Source organism: Neocloeon triangulifer, unplaced genomic scaffold, assembly GCF_031216515.1.
Source record: "Neocloeon triangulifer isolate White Clay Creek 2 clone unplaced genomic scaffold, ASM3121651v1 ptg000015l, whole genome shotgun sequence".
Classification (NCBI taxonomy): Eukaryota; Metazoa; Arthropoda; class Insecta; order Ephemeroptera; family Baetidae; genus Neocloeon; species Neocloeon triangulifer.
The window spans coordinates 1,215,356-1,240,333 of record NW_026775557.1 but is presented as its reverse complement, the minus strand read 5'-3'; the positions used below and the strand labels follow the sequence as shown (position 1 = coordinate 1,240,333).

The 24,978-nt window shown below is 36.6% G+C and overlaps 3 protein-coding genes and 1 long non-coding RNA gene across 7 annotated transcripts in view; 1 reads left to right on the top strand and 3 right to left on the bottom strand.

Moving 5' to 3' along the window:
* LOC132202741 (receptor-type guanylate cyclase gcy-19-like) overlaps positions 1 to 24,978 on the top strand; it is a 92,890-nt gene that overhangs the window by 40,995 nt on the left and 26,917 nt on the right. The window contains exon 1 of one of the 2 annotated variants that reach the window (XM_059629885.1): positions 13,304 to 13,581. The exons of the other annotated variant lie outside the window; for it this stretch is intronic. The gene's annotated coding sequence lies outside the window, so the exon portion shown is untranslated. Of the gene's footprint in view, positions 1 to 13,303; positions 13,582 to 24,978 lie in introns of those variants that run through there. 2 annotated transcript variants of the gene reach the window in all.
* Positions 26 to 1,294, bottom strand: LOC132202240 (ribose-5-phosphate isomerase). The gene is made up of 7 exons (XM_059629031.1): positions 1,038 to 1,294; positions 916 to 976; positions 730 to 845; positions 531 to 664; positions 329 to 470; positions 163 to 268; positions 26 to 110 (listed from the first exon to the last, which is right to left on the bottom strand). The coding sequence occupies exons 1-7, from the start codon at positions 1,260 to 1,262 to the stop codon at positions 28 to 30; spliced, it is 867 nt and encodes a 288-aa protein (XP_059485014.1). The 5' UTR covers positions 1,263 to 1,294; the 3' UTR covers positions 26 to 27.
* On the bottom strand, positions 1,563 to 2,741 carry LOC132202447 (uncharacterized). Its single transcript, XM_059629369.1, has 3 exons — positions 2,500 to 2,741; positions 2,080 to 2,253; positions 1,563 to 2,022 (listed from the first exon to the last, which is right to left on the bottom strand). Exons 1-3 carry the CDS (start codon positions 2,582 to 2,584, stop codon positions 1,853 to 1,855), a joined length of 429 nt encoding a protein of 142 aa, XP_059485352.1. The 5' UTR covers positions 2,585 to 2,741; the 3' UTR covers positions 1,563 to 1,852.
* LOC132202524 (uncharacterized) lies at positions 3,495 to 13,199 on the bottom strand. 3 transcript variants are annotated; one of them, XR_009442385.1, is made up of 4 exons: positions 13,143 to 13,199; positions 10,404 to 10,620; positions 9,077 to 9,699; positions 3,495 to 3,883 (listed from the first exon to the last, which is right to left on the bottom strand). It is a non-coding gene; the product is annotated as an uncharacterized LOC132202524 (long non-coding RNA). The 3 variants fall into 3 exon arrangements; XR_009442383.1 differs by lacking the exon at positions 3,495 to 3,883 and having other exon boundaries at positions 8,878 to 9,699; XR_009442384.1 differs by lacking the exons at positions 3,495 to 3,883; positions 13,143 to 13,199 and adding an exon at positions 11,796 to 12,083 and having other exon boundaries at positions 8,878 to 9,699.

Below are 24,978 nucleotides of genomic sequence, written 5' to 3'. Positions count from 1 at the left end.
TTCGGCAGGAACCTTTTTATTGAGATTTTAGATTGTGGAAACAGAACCGTCCTCCATTCCAAAGTAAGCCTTCTTTGCCATGCCAACAAAGAGTCCCGTCTCGACAACGCCTTTAAAAAAAATGGGCTAAAAATTTAAATTCAAAAATTACAAAGGTTATACCTGGAATCATTTTGATCGCTGTGTTGGTTTTTTCCCAATCAAAAATTTTGTCAGTCGAGAATTTCCAATCGAGAATGAAATTTCCATTGTCCGTAACAACAGGGCCCTAAAAAAGCATAAATTAAATTTTGTAAATTTGGAATTTACAATGAATATAAAAACATACAGCCTTCATTTTGGCCATTCGCAATTCGGCAACACCACCGAAGAGTTCCTGGATTTTGTTGGCAACGGGAGTATATCCGCAGGGCAGAACCTCAATTGGCACACCTTTAGACCACTTTTCTCCTAGCTTGGAGCTTTTCTTCCTAAGCACAAGGATGACGAAAATTATTATTTATATTCACGTATTTTAAATAATTCATTACGTGTGGTCGGCAATGACGATGAATTGCTCGGCACAGGAAGCAACAACCTTCTCTTGGGCAAGACAGCCGCCTCCACCCTTAATCAGGGTCAGGTTTGCATCACACTCATCAGCACCGTCTATGGCCACATCCAACTGAGAAATTAAAAAAAAAGTAAAATAAATAAATTTATTGAAATTTATATTTTTTTCCTTATTACTTTTGGATGCGAGTTGAGATCACCGAGGATTAAATTGTTTTCCAGAATCAACTGGCGAGCTTGAAAAGAGGTAGGAATGCAGATCACGTGCAATTTTTCCTTGTGAATCTTGTCGGCTGTGGATTAAAAAGATGAATTAATTAAAATCTTATTTGTGATTTACATATTTTTTTATTGCTTTTATACCAAGAACGCGAACGGCAAGAGCAACAGTGGACCCGCTTCCAACGCCCAGACACATTTTGTCCTTTAATTAAATTCCGTTTCAGTATTTTCATCATAGAAAAACTTTAAAAGTGCAAAATCACCTTGACGTATTCGTGCACAGCCTTTTCGGCGGCGATGGTTTTGGCTTGGTCCAAATTCGACATGGTTTTGTGGCTGAAGGAACGTCTGTTTTGCGGTTCACGGCTTGGATTTCCAAAGTCGACTGCTTTGGAAAAATTCCCTGATGGCCTCTTGGAAATGTGGTGCTGGAATCTGTGAAAATTTCTCAGGTGAAATGCGGAGAACGAGTGGACGCCGGTCGCCATGCAGCCGCGGCTCTACTCCAGCTGACAAGAAAAACAGGAGATCGACGTGCTTGAACTTGTTTGCCCCTGGGCACGTGATTCATTATGCAACCAGGCGCAGAGCTGAGACAAACAGATTGCCTACACAATTGTATGGCAGGGGTACAAGCATCCACTATATTTTTCAATGAGAATATAATTTAATTATTACTTGGACCACAAAACAAAAAAATTTTGCAAAATAAAAAATAAATTAATGTCGCTTTTTAAAATTTTCTAGATAAGGAATATATTTTTAATCAAAACAATTTTTTTCATGAGAAACGTTTTTGCGCATATTACTTTTTTATTTTTCATTTCAAGCGGTAACGAAAAATTAAGTCATTTTTTCTAAACAGAAATTATTTTCAACATCACATTTTTCCAGATCATAATAATTCTACATTTCAAGAACGACATTTTTAAGTAATCTTACTGGTTCCATTGTTATTTTTATGCATTTTGAATTTTTTAGTATAAAGTTACATCAATACACCGTCATGTGAAAATGCAGGAGTGAAACCAAGACAGGGAATAAATAATTTACAAAAAATATATATTAAAATCTGCTGTTAGACTTGGCTTATTGATGGCCCCTGGGGGTTATTGTTTGAGGAACCAGAGGAGGAAAGTTGACTGCTGTCGAACAAAAACGACTTCGCCTGGAGCTGTCTGTAGAGCTGCAAAAGCTCTGGGTCCAGCTTCATCATCTCTTTTATGTGCGTTATGAATCTAATTAAACCTAAAATAATTTGAAAAATATTTTATTGAAGACAGGATATTTTAGTGATCTTTCTACCTTGTGCCCCGTGGACTCCGTACTTCTCAATCGCTTTAATTTTGATGGAAACTACTTGAGGATAGACGTAGACCATCACTCGAAGGGCGTCGTTTTTGCAATCATCTCTGATTTCTTTCAGCATCTTTACGTTTTCCGGTTCACTCAGGGCGTCAATCAACGCTTGCATTATTTCTAAAAAAAATACAAAAATTTTTAAAGAAGGGTTCCACTAAATATTTATTATTCAATTACAATTTTTATTGTGACGATGAAAAAATAAATTCACAACAAATATAAAGTGTTTCACGTTTTTCATGCGATCAACAAATATCAAGGAATTTTTATTTTTAAAATAAGTATTTAATATAAGCGTTATTATTGAACTTAGCCATAAATTTTTAATGCGATCCCACGCAAAATTTTAGATAAGTTTTATACCTCTAGCCAGCTCGTAGGTCAGGTCATTGGCGATGTCCAGCTCGCTGTGGCTGTCGCCGTTTTGGTGCTCAGCTGCCATTTTCATGAATATTTCTCTCCAACTGGACCCAGTTGACTCACTCGAGGGCAACACGCGACGATTTCGCTCAGAAATTTGACATTCTTCGCCCAGCTGCGATTTCCTTTGCCCCTATTCACTCGCTTGCTTTTTATTCATCGGAGCCGCGAATAAAAAAAACAAATATATAATTCGCCGTCTGCCCGAGACTCCCGAGAGTGGTGCCATCTGAGAATTCTCTGCACATGGGTCTGCGAGGAGGAGACCTCGGACGGGCTGGCATCCAACTAGTGGGCAAGGTCGCGATTTTTCAAAAAAGCGTCTGGTTTATTTCATATATATTGAAGCGACCGTGACCCCGGACATGACCAGGCAAAATCCACGACGCAATATTTCAATCGGTCTTTTGCATTTCGAGCGACAAATGAGGCGGTTGATGGGAGAGATGGATTTAACTGGCTTATTATATTGAGATGAAACAAATTCAAACGACCAAAAACTCGCAGCTTAAATTTTAATTATTAAGAATGCGCATTAATTAAATTTTAATTAAAAATGCAAAAAATATTCACACAAAATATTTTGATGAATATTCAATTGAAAGTGTAATTATATGTGCAAAAAAAATAAATTATATTGATTAGATTTATATTTTCAGTTGCAGTGATAGTTTTTATTTTATATATAAAAGTTTTTATGGTCTGGAGGTGTTACACAATTATTATATAAGTGTAAATTTTGGATATTTAATATTATTTGTAATATTATTGGAATATTGTGATAAAAAAATCTATTTGCATGGTGCAGCTAGCAATTATAATATAATAATTTAAGTATAAAAATGAATAAGAATACATGTGGGAGTTTTGTAAATTTGAATTTTATATTTTTAATTTAAATTATGGAATTTTTACTTCTGCAATATCACTTTATTTGTATTGGACTGCAAAATTGTAGCAAACCTTTTAGCGGTAAAAGCCAATTTCGCTAAAAGTCATTTCTCGCTTGGCAACAAAAGTAGGCAGGAGAGATGGAAATAACACTGAAACGAAATGGCCATGTCACACAAGCAAGACGTGTTCATTTCGCATATAATACGAGAGTGCTGTGCAAAACAAGCCGCGTACACCAAAGTCACCAAACCCAGCGAGTATAATATGTATGTGTATGACTGGCCAAGTTGGGGCGCCTCAGCGCTTCATTTTCAAGGTTAATTTGCAGCATTTTGCAAAACAGCGTAACACGTCGCGGTGCTGCCTTTCCGCCCGGCACTCCTTCAGAGACGCGACAAACGGCGGCGACCAGCTTGTTTTCGGCCATTGGCACCTGCGAAAAAAAGCCTTGAGAATTTTGGATGCGTAATATGAGTGGAATTGTATTTTATATACATATGCAAATAGTGTCTTACAAAATGAAATATCATATCATTATTAATTATTATTGTTATTTTTTTTTTCAAGAAATGCTTTTTTAATATGAAGCGATATGAAGGAAAAGAAAAGTGTATTTTAATTGAGTAAAATATGTGTCACCATGCGCTTCTCAAGATAATAAGAAATAATTACCAAATTTCATTACATTTTTTTACATTTTAATTTTCCGCACTACTCTAAAAATTAAACTTTATTTTCTGCTGCTAAAAAGGGTAAATGCAGGCTTCAATTTTTTTCCAGCAGGCGAGCAAAACAACATGGTAAAAAGTAAATCGCATGTGTGATAAATTCGTCCAAAACACGCCAAATTGATAAAACAGTATTAAATGCTGGAGAAAAAACTGCTAGTGCGTGCTGTGTGTGCGCGCAATTTCCTGGCGAGCAGTTGATAAAATAACGAACATTAAAAAAAACCACGCAGGTGCGACGAGCGCACATCGACTAAGTGCAAATGACTTAATTATGCGACTTGCCAACACTTACTTGATTGCCTCACGTCAAATTAGCAGATAATTTGGCAACCGAAAAAAAATTAGCCTCAATCATTGCAAAAAACACAAATTGAATTAAAAAGCGCACGTTTTTTTATATGGGCCTGTAAAATATTAGTACTCTTTCTTATTCTTATTCTTATTTAAGTTTATCTTAAACTTATTCTTATTTTCTGATATAGAAATTGTAAACAAAAATAAAACTAAATTTGAAAATTTCCAATTTTTTAGTAATTACCAATCAATTATTATAAACCACTAAAAATGATCACTGAGCCAAGATTCTTTAATAAAAGCTAGGTGATCATACTTGATATAAAAATATTTCTTTTGTATATAGCTTTTGTAAAGATTTATAATTCCGTGAAAATCTTTTATGTACGACAATGTATGTATTGTTTATATCATTTATACGTTTAGGAAACAAAGGCGGAGAGAAAACCCGTCTTTCTTTCAAGATGGAGATTCTTCGTTTCCTTGACGTCCATCAGCTTTAGTGGACATAAATCCTCTCAATGGAAGCAATCAAGCGCGGCGACCATCCAGATTCGATTGAGGATGCATTTTTTATTTGATCCGAAATCGCTTCGGTCGCTTTATCTCCGCATCTCTTCTCTTGGATTTGTGTTGTGCCCTTTCGATCCTCTTTCTCGCCACTCTTGATAATTCTTCTCGTCAGCGGCCTTTTATTTCTGGCCGAGGGAAAAGCAGCTCTTTGCTTTGTCACCTCTGGCCCAAAATAAAGAAGCAGAGAGACTCGATCGCGGGCGGCGTTTCTATTATTAACGAACGACCGCGCTCTGCAGCAGAGAGCGCGATTTGCATTCTGCATAGGGCGCTGCTCCTTGAGCGCGCACCCTACTCGGACACTCACTCTGAATGTTTGAATACCGCGGCCACGAAAAGAACCCTGACCACGAGCACATTCTGCTTTGCTGACGACGACGAGTGCATGTCCCAACGCTCCCCTAAATAGCCAATAAATCTGTACATATATTATAAGTTTTTGGATTAAAACGAGGAAAATTTTAAATTATAAGAAATAATTTAGTAAATCTTCTTATGCGCCAAACTGAAAAGTATTGAATTGAGAATTAACAATTTCCAAATGTTCCCAATGCCTAAGAAGTTGACACAAATGAAGCAAACGAGAAATAAGTTAAATTTCATATTCATTTATTTGACATAAGACAAGATTGTTTGGTTAATTTATACATTAACTATTGAAATCATATTTTAAAAAGAAATAAAATTTATTAAAGAAGTTAAAGTCAAGACAATTTTCAAATTAAAGAAAATAATTTTTGAAGTTTTAACGTGAATTCAGAAACTGAGCGTGAAAACCAATACCCTGAAAATGCATTATAATAATGTTCAAATTTCAATCAAATTTCTCTAAAAAAAAAAAAAAATTAAAACCAAAACCGGAATACACTCAACAACGCACAAACACGACAAAACTCTATATATACAAGAAAAAAACCAAGCACTCACATTAAGAAATAAACAAAGCAAAATAAATTCATTCAATAAATAAGATTTTTTGTCAAAAACAATTTTATGAATTAGAATATTACAGTAAATAAAATTTATAAATTTTAAATGAAGTTGTAGTAATGAAAATACCAATATAAAAAATTACCCCAGTTGTAACGCAATAAATTTAAAATTCAAATTTTTGGCACGCTCACTGTTCTCTCGCCTTGTAAATAAATATACGGATTCGCGTTAGAGAAGCACCCCAAGTGCATAACATCCACTGCGTTACACACAATTTTTAATTCTGTGAGTGTGGGCGCTAAATACATTAAATTGGATTTACCTCTCCCATAATGCTTTTTATACAGTAAAATTTTTTACGCAACGTTGACTTGATGGCAAAAATAAGCAAGAGAAACAGCAATGTTTTTCGTGGGCGTATAAAATAAATTTGATACGCGAACTACGCAGGCGAAAGATCAAGTGCGTTGTTTGATGCTCAAATAAATAATCACGCACGTATGGCGGCGTTGGCAAGTGTGACAGCGAGTTCAAAGTGATTAATGCATCCTGTCTTTTTCGCAAAATAAAACCTGGCTGCGCAACGAGCGTAAAATGAATTATGAAAAATTTCCAGCACAAATTTACCTGATCAAGATGAGTTAAAATTTGCTGTAAAAGTTAATTATTATTTTGAAATTAAAAAAAAGAAACATAATTTTCAAATTTAAAATCCTATTTATTAAAAAAACTTTAGGCATTAATTGAAGCAGTTTTTAAATTTTATGTTAGAAATAATATTTAGTTTTTTTAGTCCCATTTGAAACTTTGTCATGAAATGAAAACAAAGCTTGAAAATTAATTTACAAATGATTAGGTTTCACCTTAACAGTGTATTTTTCGGTATCTTTGACATCTTTCCAATTTCCTAAATGAATGAAAAGTCAACTACCCTTAAAGTAAATTTTTTGAACAATTGAAAAAAAAATCTAAAATTTTAGTTGCAAAGTAAGTACAAACGTTTATTTAGGAACAATTTTATTATTCTACCATGAATACTTCAAGTACGGTGTACTTGCCGTTTGGAAAGTAAGCCGAGCGCAAAATCAGACACCATGGGCATAATATCGTCTTTCAGTGCAATAGACAATTGTTTTTACGAGCGCCGGCCGGCTCGCTAAGAGTGAGATCATCGCATGACTGCGAGAAATTGCGCGCAGATTTACGTCTTGCGAATTGCGCGAGGCCTACATATAATATTATTCCGGCACGTGCAGGACAGATAAGTCGAACACTGCCCTCTGCTTCATTTGAGCCGCGCAGGGCGATGAAAATAATAAAATATATATGTATAAAAATAAAATTCGGGCCGGCCAAGCTCTCCCGCAATAAATGGTTTGCACGGACGTTGAACCGTCTCTCATGCGTTTGAAAGTTTGAATTTGAATACCTGTTGGCGGAGAGGAACGGGGCGCGCACGCAAATGAAAATTGCAAAATTGCCTTTCGACGAAAATGTTTTATGAGATTTTACTTTATTTAGATTAACTGCGTACCTGTTTCACTTGCCGGAGGAGGAATTTTTCTATAATTGATCTAGAAGTAAAATCGTGTACCACCATGTCATATCAAACGGGACAGGATACACTGAGAAAAGTGTTTATTTTATTTATATAAGTTCTCTAAGGCTGTAATTTTTCAATTTGGTTTGATATTATTTAAATTTTAAATATTTCAAAATTAGAATGTTAGTTCCAGCAAATGTTGAGATTGAAAATGGTTAATTTGCATTTATTTTGTTTTAGATATGTATATTTATAAAAAACAGAAATTCTCCTCCATGAAATTGTTTTCAGTCTTAGCTCGATTTGCAGGTAATATAATTATATTGGTAAGTGGAATGAATTTTTAATGCAATTCCTTCTGCATGAGCGACGCACGTGCTGCGCCAATAGACCCGTTCGGAAGGATATTGGGGCATAATATCTGTCAATTAGTTGTTGATTGAAATTGATGAGACGCGCCGCTCGACTGCTTATTGGCGTTTGAATCCAAAACGTATATATTTTCTCTTTTTAAGCAACGGGCGAGAGATTGGTTTAAGTTTGTAACTTATTACACTTTCTCGGAGATGGTACGTAATCGCCCTCACGCGCCGAGCGTCCCGAAGTCGAAATTTCTCGGGTCGCGTTTGCTGCACAAAGGCAGGGTGTGATTTATGGTGGCCGGGGATGAATTAAACCGGCAGATTTATTCCGTTACACACGGCCAAATAAATCGCGTATCAAAGAGAGTGGAGCGCAACAGCTTTTGATATCGGCGCGGTCCAGATGCATCTCTCGGCTGCGCACAATAAATAAAATTGTACTTTTATAAAATCGGGCTAGAGAGTGCAGGCCGAAGTGCAGTGGCAGATGAATTTTGTTTCGGCGGACAAAGGCGGGGAGAACACAAGCTGTTGCTTTTGATCGGTTTCGCGTGCACAATGCAACATCAAAAGGCGTTTTCGTGTCTAGCACCATTACTTTTTGAAATCTATGGAATAGCGAGTCCCTCTTTATAATGTTACAGACGACCAGACGGCTATAAATTTTTTTCGGGCCTCTTTGTGTCAAATCTTGAACGAATTTTTTTGCAATTGAAATATTTGCATAAAAAAATTGAAATGAATTATGATAATTGCTTTTCCAAATTTCAATAATTTTACATGCTATTCCACATTTAATTATTATTATTTTTTTTTCAAATTTATAACTTAAATTTGTCCTTACATGCGCTTATATGTATAGAGATTTAATGAGCCACAACTTCAAAAAGAATTTTTTCACCACTAAAAGTAATAATATTAATTTATTAGCTGTAAATAATTTTTTTTTTGTCAATTACGTATTTCTCTTCAATCTTACAACATAAAGCCGCAGCTGTCCAAATTGAAGCAAAAAATTATTAAATGAACTGAAGTATGGTCTGTGTGTTTATCAAGATGGTAAAATGAAGCGCACACTTCAATAATTATTGTTCTGATTGGAGTACAAAGAATGGCCCCCGCCATATGTCAACTCGGTTATATTTTGAAATCGGAGATGCTGCGGTTGATAAAAGAGTGAATTTACATACCAGCAGCCAGTTGTGTCGGTAAATGTTGTCCAGTTGATTGGGGTCTTGTGATAAAGCAAAGGGTTCATCTGACCTCACGCGCCGACCCCAAGCTCTGTACTCTTGGAAAAAAACGTAAAAAATCCTTCCCGCACTGATGCATCTTGTCAGGAGTGACGCACGTTGTGCCCTTTTATAATATTTTTTTTAATCATCTCTTCGCCACATTAAACTTAGAACACAGAGAAAGACATTTAATTGGCATCAAATTATATCCTGGGAAAAGTTGTATCTGCGTCATTCTCTATTAGCAGAATTTTATTTTAACAATTGCAATTGATTTTCCGCTGCATTCCTCGCGGATCTACGAAGCAGCCAACAATAAAATAATAGTAATAATCACTCGACATACTCGGGCTACTTTACAATGACGTCGGTCGCACGCGTTTATCGCGCAACAGCTTTTTGCTCGCGGCGAACTATGTTTATTTATTCCGTCATCATCAACTGCAGGCCGATTCCAGGTGTTTGCCTTGCGCCGGCACTTTTCTTGATGACTGACCAAACAGATGAATGTAGACACAATGTAACAGCACAATTTGCGTAATGGACTGCATGGTGAATGAGCCAGTGTGCTCTATTGGCTAGAATTGAAAATGCATCAGGAGGTGAAAATATAAATTTATAATTTGAAAATAATTCTAAATTTCACAAAAACATTATGAAAATATTTGGAAATCCACAAAATTTTAATTACTGTGCATTATACTATGCTTTTTTTATACAATTCATTACGAAAAATTTTATTGAATATCTTTAATTTTTTGTAAGCTAAAAATTTTGAGGTTACAAAAACATATACTTAGTTCTAAAAAAATATTAACTGTAATTTTGTTCTTTCTATAGTTCTTTTAAATTTCCGTCAATAGGGTCCAAATTTTCGTCCCTCGAGGCCATGAGAACATCCCAACTTTGGGAAAGAGAAATTTTTATTGCTCCAGAGCGACATACGGTCTGATGCACACGGATGCTCAATGAAGCAATTGACAGACATACGCGCGGAGCTCAACCCTTTCCCAGAGCTGCAATAAAAACATCACCCTCCGCGCTGAGACTTTTTGTGCTTTTTCCAGGGAACAAAAGGACCCAATTTCTCGCCCTCTCAGATTTATAGCTTTATGGCCAAAAATTGTTGCTAAGGTGCATGTTGTTTTTGTGCGCAGGGAAATGTACATATAAGTGTCTCCCTAGCCATGGGGGCAGATCAAAGCGCCCTACCCGCAAATCTCCTGGTCTGTGCGTGAAAAGACAGCAGCTCATGTCTGCCTCACTGAGAAAATGCATTTACCTGCGTGATTTTTTCTGGGAAGACGCCAAAATAATGTTTTCAGCCCCTTTGTCAGGCAAGAGGGGGTCGAATAATGCACTTGTGTTTGTGCAAAAAGCGCGGGAGAGAGAGAGATGCGATCAGGTAAAAAGGAGCTTGGGAATTCCTCGGCTTTTGTCAGTCGTGTAGGTGGTTGAGTGAAATTCTGTCCGTGAAATGTCCTTCTTTTCTTGGAAACCTGAAAAAATACACGTGCATGTTGAAAATGTTTGTTTTCGGGAGAAATCGCTGCTGGATCACATTTTGAAAGAAACTGGTCAAGTGGACAGAATTCAGAGAATGCTTTCTGGCTCCAGGAAGACCACACACTGAATTTTCTATATTTTCCTAAGGATTAGATCTTTTCTCTATATTTTGCTTGTTTTCTTCACTCCAGAGAAAAAGCAGACCTAGCTCCTTTCTCAGAATTCGAAATCCTCATCGTGGGAGCCAAATTTAATGCGCTTTGGAGAGATTTGCGGGCCCTTAAGTAAGCCTCCCCGGGGACACAACATAATTTCATCTGGTATTTGTTTATTGAACATTTTATTCACACACTTTAGTTTTACTGCTCAAGGAAGTAAAGAAAATAAAACTTTAACCATAGCGTTTTCTTTTTATTGAGTCAGGGAATTGAGCCAATACTGTAAATAAATATTAGTTTTAAGAGAGTACTTTAGTTTACTACTGTTTAAAAATACAGCGAAACTGTTTGAAGTCACTCTCGTAAAATTTGTAAAATTGAAAACTAGATAACTTTGCCAAGATTTTTAACAATAAAAATCTTTTCTGTAAATATTTTTTGTTTAATTAGGTGAATGTGAGGATATATTAATTAATTTAAAGATATAATTTTAATTAATAAATTAAAAATTAAATTAATTTGGCCTTTAATGTGAAACAGGTATATTGAGTTAAATGCACCAATGTTTGGCGAGCCAGAACTGAAGTCAAGGACTTGCCCTGCTGGGCCAGAGTTTTACGATTTGAAACGATCTCATTTTATTGTAGGCCATTTTCAGAGAATATGTTTTTCAGTTATATCTTTTATGTCCATTATTTAATTCCAGTAATATGTATGCTATATTCATACAATTGTAATTAACTAAATTCTTTATTAATAAGCGAGAACATAATACTTAAATTACACACATTTTTTTTACAAGTTGAAATTTGTGTTTGCACGTGGAAAAACGTGGAGGGTCAATGACAGAAACCCAAGATAAAAGTCTCCCAGCATGAGGTACTTCGTGATTGTGGACTCTTGATATCAAATTCACATGTGAGGCTCAACCATATGCACGTTTTCCTTTTGTCACAAAACACGCGTGGCAAAGGGCCGTTTTTCGTTTCGCGCACGAACAAAATACATACTATTATTCTGTTGTGTATTTTTGTCGCTCGGTACTTTCTTTCGGTGGGTAAAAGTGGTGTAATTAGGTGGCTGGTGTGTCATTACCGGTCGCAAGTTACAATTTCACGGTGTCTAGCTTGGAGTGCGCTCTTGGAATAATGGACGTGCGCTCATGTAACATCGCCCCGCGCGTAATGCAATAACAATTTGACGGACAGGTGATGGGATAAATGGCGCTCAGCCAGTCATTCCCAGCGAACACCGAGTCACTTACACGCTTTCCTGCGTTTATTCCCCTAAAATGTACGTAATGCGTTCGAGAGCAGGGGCTCGTGCTAAATGAAGTGGACGCGCGCCGACAGCGCATTTTTCTCCGCTGACGAATATCATCATAACAAAATGGGCAGAAAAAATAATGATGTGCTTTCAGCGTGGAGGATTACAATGTATGCAACCGGTTGCGCGTGTCGTGAGTCATTTACAGCCAGCTTGTATTTTTCTATTTCCCAGACTATTTAAATATTACAGGTGCTCATTATTCTATATTTATTTTTCGATTTTCAAGTTTTACGCGCTCCAATCTCAAATTCTTTTACTTAAAAATAATCCCTATAATGGGAGTTCTTTAAAGGTTGGTTTCAAAGTAAGCATGCAATTAGGAATTTCCCTAAAAATTCCCTAAAAAAAATAAAATTTTTCCACAACTTGGAGTTTAAAAAAATTTTGAACTTTTCGGAGAAATATTTTACAATATATGAATTGTGAATTGATTTAAATATAAAATATAATCTTTAGAAGTAGTGTATGAAACAAATTAATTAATCATACTTGACTGGAAAAGTTTTTTAAAATTCAAAGTGAGTTGGAACATCCAGTAATTAAAAAAAATCACTTTTCGAAAGCTAGAAATAGTATCTCTTTATTCTGTATTCCGCTGTATTCTATTTCACGCCTGATTGTGAGAGAAATGCAAATGATCTCCTAAAAGATATAAAATGTCCTGAAATGGGCCGTGTTTTCAGCCAGTGAAAGTGCATGTTGTGTTAAATATAAATTTTGTGAAGTCATTAATAATCATTAAAATAAAACATTTAAACATCAATTAAGTTTGAGTGCTCTTTGCTTATGTAAATAAAAATGGGTAAAATATAGGAAGGTAAAAAGAACTATTTCCTATAAGAACATTGTATATAAACCTGATATAGACTTTTATAACTTTATAAATAAAAAATAAAGTTTTCAGTGAAAACTAACCGCCTTCTGGGAGGTTCATTATAATTGATAAAATTTCGCTAGAAAATGTCGGCTTAAGTGCGAAAGTGCATTGTAAGGATTCTCCGCCTTGTGATGCAGCTGCGGATCTTTACCTATAATAAAATTACAGCTACAAGAGAAAAGGCGCGGCGGCGGCGGCGACGCAGGGCGGCTGTTTGAGCGCCACAACAAACGTCGGCGGCAGGGGGGCGGTAAGAAGGGAGGGGGCCCTCCCCTCGCCCGCCGCTGCCATTCGTTCATGATCAGCTACTACGACGCACACGGGTGGGAATGTTTTTGTGCGCCAGTTTGGTTTTGGTTCGAGCAGCTTGCGAGTCAGTGCAGTGTTGCGAGTTCGTTCTGCTCAGTGCGCAGCGTGCTTTTGGAAAACGGGGCGGATTCCACAGTTCCGAAAAACCACCCTGCGACCTCTGACATTCAGTGCGTGACCCTTGATTGACCATGATTTGCGCTCTGCGACCACTTTTCTCGGGCCCGGATTCGAATTCGAGTGCGGGTGGAGCCTAAAGCTGGTGCTGAGAGCAACGTCAGGTAAGAAAACAACAACAAACCCACGAGGGTTGCCACCCTTGACACTCCACTTTTCGACTTTTGCCCATTTTTCAGCCCTCAAACCTGTATTTTTATTGCTCTGAGTGAAATGATTTTGAAAAAGTCAAACGTCAGAGTGTTTTGGCGCCTGAAACCACTTAAAAAAACACCGAAAGTTGAAAGTTAGAGATTAGAGAAAATTTGGTTTTATGACCAATGCATGGTCAAATTCTATTGGAAATTTGAAAATTTTCAATTTTTTGCTAAATCAAAATTATGTAATTTTAAGTACTTTACGGTTTATAGTGGTGTATTAAAGCGAACTTGGAACTTGCACAGGACGAGGAGATCAGGTTTCAATGTGGGTGCAAAATCTCCCTCGATTGGCAGGATTCGCTTACAATTAGTAAAAAAATTAGCCCGAAAACTCTCATCAATAAATAAAGGGTAATAGGTAATCATTTTTACCGAATGAAAAATAAAATTGAACAATTTTTTTATATTTATTTTCTATTGAGAAATTGTTTTTTTTTTTGCAATTTCAAGATGATTTACGTTGCTAATGAAACTAATTAGTTTGAACAATATTTATTGAATTAAAAATAATTATTCTAGAGGACTTAATTTTGTGAATCATTTTCCCGAATTAAGCCTGTCCGAAAATATTTTGTGTGAGAAATTTGGAAAGAATGCGAGAGAGTATGTTTACTTCTTTCTCTTGTGCTTTTCAGTGAGGAATTCCGAGTGTTTTATTTGCGTTGCTTGTTGTTATTCCGTGCGTCCGATTGTACGCGAGAGCCATCCGAGCCGCGGGTCACGTGCTTCGTTCGTTCGTCGTGCTGGCCCGACTGGTTTTTTGCGCATTTCAAACACCAACTCCTGTCCCGAGTAAACCGCCAAGCTGCTCAATTCACAGCCACCAACAATCAAGTTCACTCACTCGCAAATTAGCTTGAAAAAAAATCACGCCGAACAACAAAGCGGAAAAAAATTAGCCGCCTAATGAGTGATTTTTCATTCATTAAAGTTGGTGTGATTTTGGCGAGTTTAAATTCAAATTTAATTGGTGACTAAAATTTAAAATCGGCTTTTCCTCGATGGGTTTTGTGAGTTGTTTATTGATAAATTTAAAAAAAAATGAACATGTCACAAAGCCGATTATAAAAATATTCAAATCCCGATGAATCATCCCTCGATAGTGAAATTCTACCAAAATCAAATTTAATTCTCTCGGTGTTTTATTTTTTGGGTAAAAAAACTGCAATGTTCTCCACACTGGACAAATTTGAAATTTTTGTTTAAAAAAAATTGCAAGGGGCAAAAATCAATAAAATATTAATAAAAAACACGATGATTTGACAAACTTAGTGAATTGAAAAACGCATGAAAAAACGTGCCAAAAGTTGTTTTGATTGTTTTTTGCTCCAGAAATTATCAAATCGAAAGTTTTTATCGGCAGTTTTTACGATTACAATTTTATTATCAGTCAGCAGATCGTAAAAATTCCGGCCTTGCACAACAAAGTTGGCTGATCTAATCAAAACGACGCCGCCGCCACTTGCTATAGAAATCGGCATCACAATACCAGACAGCGCAGTGCGATTGAATGGCAAAAGTAGTTTATATTTGCAAGTACGCAATTCAGAGTTGGTTATGCACGCCTTTGTTGTTTTCACTGGCACGTTCCCCGTGTGCGAAGCCGTAGCAAACTTGCTGACGTCTCGGTGCACCGCTCGGAATAATTTTTGCTGCTTTTTTTTCGAGCACTGCGCGACACGCTGCATTTTTCCGCCATCCGCATTCTCGGCTTTCAGACTGGGTGTTTTTTTCGCAGACGGATCTCAAATTCCGAGCGACCATTACCTAACCCAAGAAGTTTTAAAGCTGGCTGCATAATTTAATTTATCAGAAGGAAAACAAAAATCAAAGTATCCTTCGATTAGAGATTTTATTTTCACGTTGCGAGACTCGGGCTTTCAAATTTGTGTTCTCTTGCATTTAAGGGGAAATAAATGAGAATTAATTAAATCTATAAAGAACTCTAAATAAGGTTCATAGATAAGCATAATAAATAATATTCTTATTTATTTATTCTTATTATATTTTAAATTAATTTTCTTCATTCAACGTAATGAAAAAAAAAATGCAAATTTTGTAAATTATTTATTTAATTTATTGAATTTGCTTATTTTTTTGTAATTTTCTTGCTCATGACATAGCGTCACAGATCGTGGCCAAAACTGGTAGAGCCGTTTTGTTTTTGAATGAAAACTATTTTTACAACGATTTCTTAACTTCCACAAAATTATATGATCAATTTTATATTGAAATTTATTTAAATAACTTCCATACTAAAAAAATAATGTATAAATTACATGGCTCCAAAAGTTAACTATAAAAATTTTTAAAATGGTATTTGTGAAGTTATATGTGCAAAAATTAAACACGTATCTCTGCTTCCTGCAACCTTGTGCTCGATTGTTTAAGGCTGGGCGTTCGAATATTGCATCACGTTGCGCTGCACGTAGACGAACAATAAAAAAATTTAGATTCTTACCCCTGGAGTAATTACGATCCTGAGGAATATTTTCAGGAAGTGGCCGCCGAAAAATCTTAATTGGCCTCACTTGCCTTTCTGGGTCGAGTGCGTGCGCGCCTCGAGTTCCATTTTACGACTCTGTATCTGGAAGCTTCCCGCGTGCACTTCGGGTGCACACACGAGCCCTGCTCCTTTGTGTTGCAGCAGAGAATTATTTTTTTTTTCTCCCGTGTGCGCCGCGACTCTTCTTCTCCATTTCGTGGTGCAATAAATTCTCCAGAGGCCGCTGGAAAATCGATAGGAGATCGCCGCGGGCTCACTCGCATATAATATCAACGTGTGCACAGACACAATCTCATGCTCACCGACTTGAATAATCAGGCAATGTTTGAAAGTTCCGCGCACACACGTGGGTGAAATTCGCTGGGGTGTGTTTTGTGCATTTCTATATCTGGCTTTCAAACGCATCACCGTAAAAATATGATTTACTCAAGTAAACAGAAAACTCCGTTTTAGAGAAAATTTAAGTTTTCTTAATATTATTTTTTGAGGGGGGTGATTCAGTAGTGAGATTTTTTTTTAAAATGTCTCATTTTTTTAGTATGAAACTCCATTGAAGTTATTTAGTTTTGAATTCGATGAAATAGTGTTCCTTCGGATCAACCAGTTATTTGGAAAACCTGAAGATGTTTGAATTTAAATTTGCTATTTCTCGTTGGGGCTTATTTTTATAGTTGTTTTTATTTTTTTTTCAACTAAACAATAAATGACTCTAAAAAAATCTATGAAGGAGAAGTGGAATTTATATTTAAACAGGGCAAGTAAAATATTATTTAAATTTAGACGGAAACCTCTAGTAAAGAAAGTGTGTTATTTAATTATAGTTTCTGGCCACAAGTACATACTTAATTAAAAAGTCTGACAAAAAGTTGCGCCAAGACAAATCTCGCAAACTTAAGTAAGTCGCCTGCTTTAAATGACTTTTGCCCTTCAAAAATTTTGGCTCGCCTCCACAAGCCGCTAATTTGCAAATATATTTTAATGGACTGATCGCGCGGCTCCTTTGTTCGCGAAGATTCGAGCCGGGCCGCCCAATTAATTAATCAGATCGATGGATTCTTTTGGGGGTTGGCGGTCGCGCCAGAAAAGCCATCTCGCGCGGGGATGCGCTCGGCGGAGCGCGAGAAATGGCCACAACAAGAGCAACAAGCCGAGGGAAGAGAAAGAAAGAAAGAGGAAAATAAATAAACGAGATTATTTGGCGGGCCAGAGAGAGAAAGAAAGAGCAGGAAGGATTTATGGCCGCCGGGAGAAAGAAGAAGGAAATGTGCGCCAAAATCGCCGCCGCGCCACCTCCCCTTCGAGCACGACGCGTCTGCCACATTTTTAGGGATACAATGCAACGTGGGGGGATTTCGGGCGGCTGCAGAGCGAAGCTGCACCATCAGAGTGGGTGCAGCATCATCATGGGCTTGGGATAAAAGAGAGGAAGAAAGAAAGGTGGTAAATTTTGATCAAATTGTCACCAGAACGAAAGTCACAAAAGGAGTTTTTTCTTCATCTCTACTTCTCACTTTAAAATGTGGATTTTATTTATTCTATTTTATTATTATTAATATTATTATTTAATCCAACCAAAATAATGTGTTTTTAGTAAATCTGTTAAATTTATTTTAAGTTTTACCATTTTCCAATTTAATAAGTAAATGTTTGTTAGCTCCAAATTTGAAATTTTTAACAAGTAGGGTGATCGCCTAGTTTTTAAAAGCGTGCAACAATTTCACAGCAAAAGGAAACTTTTTTCTACCTGGAAGGAAGGGAAAGAAGAGGGGGCGAGAGCGAAAAATAGGCCAGAAGAATGCTTTTCTTGTTGTTGTTAATTTTCAATGGGCCTCTCTGTGTGCCACCCCTGAATCTCTTTTTTTCTTCCAAGAAACGCAGCAACTGCCGCTCGCGGTTCGTGGCGGGCGCGGGGGTTGGAAAGATGCATTCCTCTTTCATTGGCACCGCGGGTGATAAATCTCAAGTTTGGCGAATCGTGCGAGCTCGTAAATTACACTTACAATTTTTGAGCGAAAGAAAAGCGCGAGATTTATTACGCGTTTCATTTTGTCTGGAATTTCGTGCCAATTCGCAGCGAACCTGCCTGCTTTATGTCGCGACTACTGCGCAGAGGGTAAGTTGTTGAATTTCGACAGGCCTCCCATTAAAAAGCAGGTGTGGCGCTCACAAAAGGCTGAGCTCGATTTTTTTTTTATATTCTCTACTTGCCGTCGGTGGTGCAATTGAAAAGCTGTTGCTTCCTGCGTTGCATCCCCCCGCCGAGTGGCGCTTTCTGATTTTTTGTGACATCAAGAGTGCTCCTGTGTTGCCATCAACTGTGATTTTACGACCGATTCAATCTGCCGCTCACCTCCGAGGAGCAAATAAACAAGCCATGATCAACAGGTCCACCTTTCTTTGCAAGAATTCAAATTCCCTTTAATATCATTATGATTAATTAAAAAAATAATACATTAATAGAAAAAAATGATTATACACATCATGTGTATAACGTTGTAGCAAAATAGGGTAATATAATTATTAAATTATTTATTTTTCATGTGCACAGCTTCCGACAAACTATATTAATTCATTTCTACGGAATTACTAAAATGGTAAAATCCGATGTCATTTTCACAGTCACTATTTAAATTTGTATGATGACAATTTTTATTTTTACAAAATAGAAAGTGGATTCCGTGAACTGCAAATCTAGTCATTAAACAAAGCATGACAAACAAACAAAAAGCTGGATTTGATCAAGTTCAGAATGGATAAATGACTATTTTTGGCGTTGAAATTTTTTTTCCAATCTTTTAGTCCTCTATGAAAGGAGTTAAAAAGTGAAGTATAGTTATTGGGAATAATTTTTTTTATTATTTAATTTTATTCATTTATTTTTTGCAATTTCTTCTGATATTACATAAAAAGAAGGTTACACAAAACCGAATTTTTCTACGAAACGTTTGCTTACCATAAGTGCTTTAACAGCGTCCAGGGAAAGTCATATAAGAAGGCGCAATACAAGAAGAAAAAACATTTGTTTTGTTTGTTCCGCGCGTCAACCGCGACGCGCCATTCTTTTCTTGTGAATGAAACACGCTTACGCAACGGACAGTTATTAACATTGAGTCAGAGAGAGTAAAACAAAACACACACACACAATAGACGAGCAGAAAGAACTCGTAGCTCAGAGATAAATACGCAGCTCTTCGCAGAAACGACGGCGCGGTCGAGCATTTTTTTTTGCCTCGCCATTTATTTTCTTCTCCAGCGACAGAAGCAGGTACATTTAATGCAAACAAAAGAGTTCTATTTTCGCCACGCCGAGTTGGCGACTTTTGCCGCCGGGGAAGAAACGCTGAATTGGCACAAACTGTTTGTTTACAGCTTGGCTCACTCATAGATAGATCAGTCTCTTCCTTGATTCTGACTAGATCTATTTTTATCGCCAATTCTGCAATAATTTCCTGCTTGGCGCATCTGGAGGCATAAAAATCGTCTAGCCTTGACTTTGGATCGCAATCCAAACGTGCCAGTCATCAAGGAGAAAAACAAAACAAATAGAGCTATTAAAAAAATTTGAAAGTTCTTTTGGCCATTTTGTCCTTAAACTTTAAAGGTTATTGTTGGGAAAATAAAAAACCTTTTGCAGAACTTTGCAAAATAACACATTCGAGTTGAAAACAACCACTCTGATTGCCTTTCTCCTTGATTAATCGGAAATAAGCCGCCCCTTTGTTTTTCACAAAACTGTTTTTATTTCAATCACGCCTGCAGTGCAAACAGCAATTAAAAGTGACGTGCGCTCCGGCATAAAATTCCGTCGCGACCTCTTATATGCCGCAATTCACAGTTTATTGTTTTCGCTTTCCAAGGGGCGTGTGCGCCTTTTTTTTAATGGCCGACAATGAACGTTAAATTACAACTTATCCGCATTATTTCACGCCTGCGTTATGAGCATGTCGTCGTTTTTCACATGCCCACGTGGCCGTGTACATAAAAACAACAAGCCTCTCGTTTCCTCTCATTTTTCTGTTTTAAATTCAAAAACTCGTTGCAAATAATGATTCGTGTTTATATAAAGTGGTCAATGGTGAAGAGCTGAATGAAGTCGGCGCACATTTGTCAATGGGTTGGTCTGCAGGATGCAGCGTGGGCTTTTGTGCATTGTGCGTGCAACAATAATAATGATGTTGAAAGTGAGTCTGATACACGAACATGTACATTGACTGCAAATTCACAAAGCCTCATTATTAATATTATTAAATAAATTATCATGAAAGTAAAATTTTACTCAGGAAAAGAAGACAATTTTATTAATAATATAATAAATCAACTTTTATTTCTTGATAAACTTGTAATCACATTGAACACTCATATGATTATTTTGTTAAATAATTATCAGATTTTTGCAAAATTAATTACAATTGACCAAGTTCCTACCTTTATATGTATTTTTGTTTTTCAAGATTTTTTATTTAAAAAAAAATTCTGGGTCCGAATAATAAATAACTCCTATGCAAAGTTTTCCTTTTCACGCCCCAATGGAAGCAATTAAGATAAAAACTTATATTAAAATGCTTCATCCTACTTTAATCTAAATCACTTTGAATTAGGTGAAGTGCATTAGAAGAGAGGATAGATTCTAACCATTAACGAATGATCATCGGACTCTCTGTATGCATAATCAGTGGTCCAATTAAACGGCTCTCGGTCGTTACATTATTGCATACCGCGCACGAGCCATTAAATTTTATCACTTAGGTGCTGACGAAAGGGTTAAAGACGTTGCGGCAACGCTCTCTCGGCGGCGACGCGCGGTTTAAAGTGCATCTCACGCTCCTCCCTCCCTCGTTGTTTATTTATTTGTTGAAATAATATCTGTGTTTGCCCAGCAGTGCATGCGAGACAATGACCTGCATGCAATATCTCTCCGCGAGCTCAGCGGTTTTATTTTTACGATGCGTGATGCACTCGATGTGAACTTCATACTTTTTCACCACTTTGACACATTTGAATGCGAGGAATTTATTGTGGAAAAAATTAATTAAAAGTTAGTTATTGTATATAATTGCTAATTTTCTCGGGAACAATTTTAGTATCATCATTATTTTTGTTAATTCTTTACAAATCAAGAAAACAATTGAGAGGGAAATTTAAAAAAAGAGAAAGAAAAATAGGTTACGAAAGAAATGATTTAGTATTTAATTATATTTGAATTTTTTTGTAATTTCAACTGGCGATGGAAAATAAATTGGACTCATTATTGAGATGCAAAAATATATTTTACATTTTTTCAAATAAATAATGTAAATCTTTTTCGTATTATTTGGCATTTTTATTATTTGTGGAATAATTTCTTGATGCAGGTGTTGAATTAAATTAAAAATAGTTGCAGGTGTTAAATTAAAATTAGTTTAACTGCACTGAAATTTCCATAATATTTTATTTTGGACAAAACACTTATTAAATCTGCACTTATTATTCAATGGAAAAGCAAACAAAAACTTGCAGATGTAACTGTAATTGAGTTGACGCAGGTGTGAATTGGCACCTTGGAGCATAAACTGCGCAGTATTTCGTCTCGCGGCTCTCTTTGGTTTTTCCTCTTTTTATCTCGGTTGCCCTTCGTGTTTCCCATCTTTCTTTTCACTCCGCCTCGCACCAACCCAAAGGAAGCAGAAGAAAAGTGCACGACAATGTAAAGTAATTGCGCCTCGAAATTCTGAACGAAAGCAACACAAACGATTTTTTTTGCTCTTAAATTAAATTTGCTCTGACGCGCAGTTTTGATCTCTCCGCGCACCAGCCAAGCCAGAGGCGGAGATTTTTCACTAATTGCGCGCGGACGATAACCATTCGGCGCCATCAGCAAACCGGGCAATTCAATAATACAGTCGGTACATGGGACGAAGGAAAACCAGTATATAATTTGCTATTTATCATTTAATGGAACATGAGACGTCACGACTCGGTCTTTTACCGTTTTGTTTTCGTTATCGTCTGGTTTTTTTATTTGCGCATTGCACGCAAATCGTAACGAAAATGTCGTGCGAAATTGCTGAAAATTTTGGGTGTTGATGGTTCTGTGGAACACAAAAATAATCCCAAATACTAAACTTTAGTCTTGCATTGATTTTATTGTTTGCTTGTTCAGTCTTTGCTCAAGTTGAATTGAAATTCAATATTCAATAAAATTACATAACAACAAAACAAAGACGGAATAGGAAGTTGGCCAAAGTAATTTGCAACAGTTGAACATTGATTTACAAAAATTGTACTTTTAGGTTGAATTAAAAAAAACATTTTATTAATTTAATTTATCGGATATTAATTCAAGATGGAATTAAATAATGTAATTAATTTAAATAAAGTAATTCCTGGATAAATTTGCCTTTTTTATTATTGAATTTGCATTTTCACAAGAGGGACTTTTGAATTTTGCGAATTATTAGTACAAATTTAAAAGATCCGCAAGTTCCATAAAAAAAATTTAATCAAGGCTCTGCACTTTTCCCACCAAAAACATTGTATATATTATTTCCCTTTTTTACTTTCAATTTAATAATCCAGGAAGTGGCAATATAGGCGCAAGGCTGCAGAAGCCAAATAATAAAATCGCCATTAAACGCGATGTTCTGTGAAGGAGAGGCTCGTTTGAGCCGCGCATTTGAGTGGAAATTGGGAACGCACACGTGGGCTGTTTTATTAAAAATAAAAGGAACGGCCGCGCTTCCCACCATTCCACGCGAGAGATAACGCTTTCCGAGGTGGAAGGAGCTCTCATGTGTCTCTCTTTTTCTCACTCTTGCCTGCATTTCCAATCCCCGCCCGCCAGTTGATATTCCAAGATAAAAATAGATATGCGTATAAAGTTGCTTGAATTTTTTTCTCCTCATTCCTGCACACGTGTGCGGAGGAAACTAAATAATTAACGACTGGAAACGTCTCAGGTTCGCCTCTGAAATTATTTGCTTCCCAGGACTAATTGAATCACTTAATATAGCATTTGTTCCGACCAATAAGGCAATGAGGAAGATTTTCGCAAGAGAAAGAAAGGAGCACGCGGCGGCTCGTGTGGCGCCGATCCAGAAATCTTGGCCAAATATGGAGACGGACTTCCCACTAGCAAAATGTTGTCGTCAGGTCACATGGTTTGAGGAATGTGCGAATGCAAACAACCAGTTTCACCAACCGCTTCAATGAACTATGAAATATAATATTTCAAGCAAAAAAAAAAATCAATTTTGTTGGATTTTAAAAAAAAAATATATTAAACTTTATTATATATCTAGAGGCCAATAATGCTTAAAATTGTTGAATCGTGCTGAGAGCTCAAATTTTATTTAGATCGAAACTAAACAATTGTATCGTGTGAGATGGGACAAAAAATTACACCTAAATTTGAAGCGAAATCATTATTTATATATTTATATTTATCTCACTGTGAATTTGTTGCTGATTTTTTTATTTGTAATGCAAATATGGCGGAAAATTCAAATTAGGCAAATCCACTTTAGCTTCAGATGGAATTTGATTAATTATTTTCGCACGCCAGTCCATTATTTATTCACAACGGCTAGAGTCTCTTAAGGCTGTTTTCGCCCGGCAACAACTCTCGTCTTGAATCTAAATGGGCAAAAGTGCCGAATGCAAATTTCACGCTCCCCCGCACCTCATGTATATGAATGATAATTGCATATCTCCCTCGCTCGTCATAAATTCAGTCGGCGAAATGAGGCGAGTTGAATGGCGAAGTGAAAAAAAAAAACTCAAAAAGTTTGCCCACCTGTCGACCCACGTTAAAGTTGACGGAGCGGAAAAGGCGCCGGGAAAGCGAAAAGCTGTTTTCCTCTTTAAGCGATCAGAGACGTTTTTATTGGCTCTCTAATGGGTGTTTGTCTTTCGCTTGGACAAGTTCAATTATTATAATTGATCTCGTCAGGGACCAAAATATCGTCCCAGTCGTTTGCAAGTCAACTTTAAAGACATACAGCTGAAGCATGTTGCGAATAATTTTTAGATATTACAATCACAAATGACGGAGATATTTAGCATAAAAATTTTGGCCACGTGTGAATTGTATTTTTTTGCATGCTAAATAAAAATAAGTCTTTTTGTCAATCTCCCTCTCTTGACAAACGCTTCACTTTTATTTTTTTTTCGCCTGTATTTTAAAAGCCTGGGATTTTCCTTCCTCTCGAACTTACATAACACCTGCGTCATTTGTTAGTATTTCTTGTTTTTTAACAATTTATCACGGCGAATTTTGAGTGTTAGCGGACGAGTTAACAAAATAAATAACTCTGCGAGCCAGCGGAGGTCCTTGTTCTTGGTGAGGAAAATTCGCGATTCTTTGTTTTTCCACCAAGGCTGCTGTCGACCTGTTTTATTGTCACCGCAGCTTTTCAACGCAAGATTTATCGTCGCGTCAGAGGCCGCGCGAATTTACGGCCGATTAAGAGGAGCCTGTTTATTAATTCGATCAAAGTTCGATGAGTGGAGACGGAGGCGCCTCTTATAGCGACCTTGCTGTTTCCAGGCAGCACTTTAGCTGCGTGATGACGTCCATGTTTGGCGGGCGTCCCTCATTAGGCCTAATTTTGCAACTTGCGCCTAAATCTGTCGGTTGGCTTTGTAGCATGATAACCTTTGGTAACTGCTGCTTTTTGTTGATCACATTTATGGGGCTAATTTTAACTGCTGATTTTTTGAATAGAAACAAAATGACATATTCTCGTATCAAATTTTTAAATATTATGACTATTTTATTATTATATAATTTAATTATTTTTATTTTCATTCTTATTATT